The sequence below is a fragment of the Prunus avium genome, chromosome 7 (genome assembly GCF_965620075.1).
Source record: "Prunus avium chromosome 7, drPruAviu1.hap1.1, whole genome shotgun sequence".
Taxonomy (NCBI): Eukaryota; Viridiplantae; Streptophyta; class Magnoliopsida; order Rosales; family Rosaceae; genus Prunus; species Prunus avium.
In genome coordinates this window covers 3,913,535-3,918,678 of record NC_142290.1, presented here as the reverse complement: position 1 = coordinate 3,918,678, position 5,144 = coordinate 3,913,535, and the positions used below count along the sequence as shown (strand labels likewise).

At 39.5% G+C, this 5,144-nt stretch overlaps 1 protein-coding gene across 6 annotated transcripts; it reads left to right on the top strand.

Moving 5' to 3' along the window:
• Positions 1-365: 365 nt before the first annotated feature.
• Positions 366-4,665, top strand: LOC110757886 (plant viral-response family protein (DUF716)). Of its 6 annotated transcripts, none has more exons than XM_021959629.2 (5): positions 366-868; positions 1,231-2,263; positions 2,780-2,812; positions 3,926-3,965; positions 4,416-4,665. In XM_021959629.2, the coding sequence occupies exon 2, from the start codon at positions 1,279-1,281 to the stop codon at positions 2,215-2,217; it is 939 nt and encodes a 312-aa protein (XP_021815321.1). In that variant the 5' UTR covers positions 366-868; positions 1,231-1,278; the 3' UTR covers positions 2,218-2,263; positions 2,780-2,812; positions 3,926-3,965; positions 4,416-4,665. The 6 variants fall into 6 exon arrangements, with proteins under 6 accessions (XP_021815321.1, XP_021815319.1, XP_021815320.1 ...); XM_021959627.2 differs by having other exon boundaries at positions 4,404-4,665; XM_021959628.2 differs by having other exon boundaries at positions 2,780-2,852.
• The last annotated feature ends 479 nt before the right edge of the window (positions 4,666-5,144 follow it).

Here is a 5,144-nt window from a genome sequence, read left to right as displayed (position 1 = left end):
CTTACCCAAAACTAGGAGATTGAAATTAATCAAGTAGATTTGGTGGAAATCTCATCCTTGATTTAGGGAGATATTCCCACCTTAAATCAATTATATTTTCCTTAATTAAATTAAGGTAACTAATTGACCTAGAGAATTTCTATTTTCCACGTGTCACCCGCTCATTGGTCATTGAAATATATGTTTCCACGTTATTCATAATATTATAAGGTATTTGGTGCTGATTCAGATAAATAATGTAACAAAATTATACTATGTTTAGTGCGGTTCCGGATAACATCGTATCATATTATTTTTTAAGTTTTTGATTGGTATGATATTACTTTGGTGTTCAAATATTAAGTAAGGCAAATTTAAAACATTAAAAAAGAAAGAAAGAGAATAATAGATGCGCAGCGGTGCCTGAAGAACGTGAATAAATTAAAAAACAAAACCCACCCAACCTCGATGATCTCCCCCTAGCAGCTACAGCACCCACCCAGCCTCCCTCCCGACACCACCGCCGTTACTTCTGTTCTGTACGGTACCCCCCATCTCCGTCAGCCAGCCCTCTCATCTTATGAGTTGGTTCTTTCTGTCTTTTCTTCTTCCATAAAAATAAGGCACATCATTCGTTCCTTGTTTCTTTCTTTCATTGCCCACCGTTTGGCCTTTCTGATCTCTTCTTTCTTTCTGGGCATCCATCTCTAAACCTCAAATCTCCCATCTCCAGTCGATTATCTTCTTCTTCTTCTTCTCTTCGGAACCCATCTACCCAAGGAGGAAAACAAGAAGACAAGGAAAATGAAAAACCCCCGTCAGCCTCAGAATTTGGATCCGCTGTGAATTATCCAGCCTCGATCGAAATTTCAACTTTTCCGAGAGAGAGGTAAGTCAGCTCCGGAGCTCCTCCTAACTTTGTTTCTTCAGCTTTTCTTTTCTTTTTCTCTTGTTCTTCTTTAATTAATTAATTAATTAATTATATGATTTAATTTTGTTCGTATAATGATTCATTCCTGATCTATCTATCTATAGGATTGATGCTAAATGCTAATTGTATGAATGATTGATCATTGATCAGCCATCTTGGAGATTTAGATTTAATTTGCTTGCTTACTTTGACCTTTTGCCGTCTCTCATTTAATTTATGCATGCCTCTGCACTGCAATTCCTCTGTATCTATCTATCCTGTTTGGTTTTAATTAATTAAAATTGGATGCTGCTGCTTTTGCTGTTATTTGTTTACTTTAGACTCCTCCAAGGGAAGGGAAAAAGAGAGAGAGAGCGAGAGAGATTGAAATGGCAGCCCTGGTATACCAGATATTGTCGTCCTCAGCACTGGTGTCACTGGGACTCTACCACATGGTGGCCACCACCCGCAACCACCTCAAGTCCCCACAGTCGTACTCCGCCAAGCCCTACCACCCCTTCCCTCTTTCGTCCTCTTCGTCTTCGTCTTCCAATCATAATCGCCTCAGGTACTTGCAGCTCTACGCCATCATTGCCTTCCTCATGGTTGCCGTCGCCCACCAGACCTTCACCTCCTTCGACGCTGATCCACTCCTTAAGGGCCGCACCCCCGTCCACCGGTTCACCTCTCTGCAGTCCGCAGCCTCCCTCTTCCTGTTTCTGCTGCTCACGCTCGCTCTGCTGCTCTCGGAGTGGGCTCCATCTGTGCTGCCACTGCCCTCCGATCTGGTCTTTGGCCTGGCTGCCGCCCTCTTCTACCTACAGTGCCTGGTCTCGTGGGGTGCCGCGTCAGTGCAGATGTCGGATCTGCAGGCCAAGTGTGACTCAGTGTCGGGTCGGATCTCGGCGGTGGCGTCAGGGCTGTGCGTGGTGTTGGCATGCCAGCCAAGGTTGTTTGTGGCGGATGTGGGATTGGGGGCGGCCATGTGCCTGCAGGGGCTGTGGGTGTTGCAGACAGGGCTGTCGCTGTACGTGGAGGCGTTCATCCCGGAGGGCTGCCACAGGCTGCTGGATGTGGTGAGCGGGGTTGAGGGTTCCACCAAGTGTGACCTCGACGAGTCCCGCTTCAGGGCTGTGGCCATTCTGGATTTGGTGTTCTTGGTCCACGTCATGTTCGTCTTGCTCATTGTCATGGTCACCTATGCCGTTGTTTCCAAGTCCGTTGGAATCCGCAGATTGGGTTCTTACGAGGCCTTGCCCAATGCTGTTCCCTCCTCTGACCACAACAACCACATTCAGATGAAAGCCTTGAGCGGCACCCAGGCTTAGTTGACAACCACACCCCCACAATCGACATTGAGGAGGAGAATCAGAGGTACCTTTCCCTTTGCTAGATTACTCTACTATGATGATATCCCGGAGATTTTGATTTTGTGTGTATACCATTAACATAAGCTTCATTATAATTACAGTTACAAACTGCTATGCTCTGTGCAGTGCTTTTTTATTTTTAACGGCCATGGTACATACTACATTGGCAATTTTTTGTCTATGGATTGCCTATGATAGGGTTCCTTGTATGTAAGGTGAAGTCTAGTAGTTAATGCATAATGGACAGAAAGAAGACATTAGGTTGCAAAGAGAAAAGGAATTTAAACACAAAATTCCATTTTTGTTTAGTGTGGCAAGAAGACTGTCTGGTGTAGCAGAGGGATATGTTAGGGTAGTTTTGTGAACAATGCCACCCTATAATACAATAATTTTAGGTTATAGAGCTTACCATGTTCTCTTAGAAGTTTATTCTAATAATCTCTCTTTCTTTTTTTTTAAATTTCCTATCAAAGTCTTGTCCGTAGAATTGTATAAAATCTGCAAAGTTTGTGTGATGCAGTGTTGGTGGGTGCTGGCGGTTTTTGTGCTGGAGGTCGTAGTCATCCTCATCGTCCTTAACATATAATCTGCAAGTATACATATATACAGTCACAATGTGCCTCTGCATGAGAAAGTTTGTTTGATGCATTCTTTGTTTATTGAAGTCCTCCAGCTTTTAGTTGAGATTTACATGTACTAGAGTGGGATACCTCTTTGTTTTCTTGTCTTTTTTCTAAGGCTGATTTTGGGTTTTTTTATTAGCAATATATCCTCTCTGTATTATGGTTCTTGGGTTTCGCTTTTGTAATTTATTCACTTTTTATGGTGGGTTTTCTCTCTGTTTGGTTTATGCTTTCCTGTTTGTGTATATTAAAACGATGGATGTCTTTTCCGGCTATTCCATTAGGTCAAGGACTAGGTTAGTTAGGTCAGTATTTGCTTCAATTGAGATGTGTGAAATCTTTGAATTGGATTTGGTTGACATTTTGGGTTAGTTCTGCTAAGAATTTTGCTTTTTTTTCTGTTTTGGTTTCCAAATTGGTATTTGAGATTCTTCTGATACTGCAAAATTCCTTCAGTATCACATTCTGTTCCTTTCTTTAAATTGTTTTGTATTTATTAGAAAGCCTTTTTTAGCTTAGATGAATCATTTTGCTTACATGGTTTCTTTATGTGATTTTGTTAAGAAATTGACAGCAACAGCCAATAACTCTTGTGCTAGTTATGAGTTTTTCTTATCTCACGCCTTGTGTCTTGACTTGACCTTGACTAAACCAAGTGGGATTTATTATTATTATTTTTTATGTTTGATTCTACGATACTCAAATTGTGAATTTGTGATATACATGATTCCATTAGTTTTATAAATCATAATTTACATGCATTTTTTTGTATTTGACAATGTTGGACATGCTAATTTCAATAATGATTTACATGGCTTCTTTTTCTGTTTGGGTTTTCGGTGGGATGCCAAAGTGTGATGGATGCTGTGTTTCTGTATCTAGTATTTTGGTTATGTAGAAATGAAAATGAGGTAGTATCTTTTAACTGCTATAGAAAACATTCTTGTAAAACTGGATCGGGTTCTGAACTTGCATGCTCCTTAACTTTATTCTTTATATATTGGGACCGCGCTGAAAAAAGACCACTTCCTTCCTTTGTGCAGAGACTCCTGGTGCAGCTAGAGCATGGGTATCAACACTACAGTAAGTTCTTTCCCATTACATTATGCTATAGTGATTATGCAGATGTTATTATATGTGGTTCAAATTTCATCTTTCTGTGCACCTTATAAATACTTTATAACCTCAAGGAAATACCTTTTTAGTAGAGTTATATTCTGCTGGTGCAAATGAGAAATTAGTTAACATATGTAATGGAGATTATCAATGTGGTGTTGAGGAAAAAACAAGGGTTTTAGAATTTGAACTTTCCTATTCTTAGTTTTTAATTGAACTATCCCAATGTAGTTTGAATTCTCTTTTAGATTCCCCTTTTTTTCTCCTTTATTATTTCATGTGTGAGCTTTGGCAAGCCATTCCATTAAGACTAGATTAGCAGATTCCAGTAATTGTATGTTTTATCTGATCTTGTCATCTTTTGCTCTTTTTTTCATTTTGTCTGTCCTCTGAATGGTTACACAGTTGGTTTTGAAGGTCATAAAGAAGCTGTGAATTCCTTGAGTGGCAAGGCAATGGCTCTGCGAAACTCAGAATGGTTACAGCAATAGTTGCTGCTGCAAATTCGACTGCTTTGGAGATGTTTTTTTGTAGTTTAGATTAGTTTGTTAATGGACCATCTCGGGTTTCAATTGTACTCATATCAGTTCTAAGCTAACTCTGTCAAGATAACATTTCAATAACATTTTACGGGTATTCGACTCAAATATAGTAGATGTTGTGGCAATTGTTGTGACAACCTTATAAATGTCATTGTTGTGGCGATTGTAATTCACTTGGGGTAGAGTGTAGTGTTATTCCCACAATATGTTTTGTAATGTCCAATTAAATATATTCACGTTTTATCTGCTGGTTATACACCGGATATACTTGTATATCAACTTCCTATTAACCACATATATAGCCTATGCCTAAACCCAATAAATAATATGGACGAAATTTGCCAGTGGGGTATAGTTCAGTTGCTTGAGTTCCTTCACCTCTACACCAAATGAATGTTTTTGTCAAAAATTGTATTGCCATACCCAACCCCCGTCTCCATGGGAGACTATCTCTCTAACTCGCTCTAAATTCCCTATTTTTTTTTATATAAAAAAATTTATCTTGCAAGGTGCAACACACTACAACAAAAGAAGATATATGGCCTCATTATTTGGAGAAGATTATACACACAGTAACTATAAGGTAATTTTTTTTACTGCAAAT

What these genes read in the sequence shown, in the direction of transcription:
- LOC110757886 (XM_021959625.2), top strand. Translation starts at nt 1,279, where the DNA reads ATGGCAGCCCTGGTATACCAGATATTGTCGTCCTCAGCACTGGTGTCA.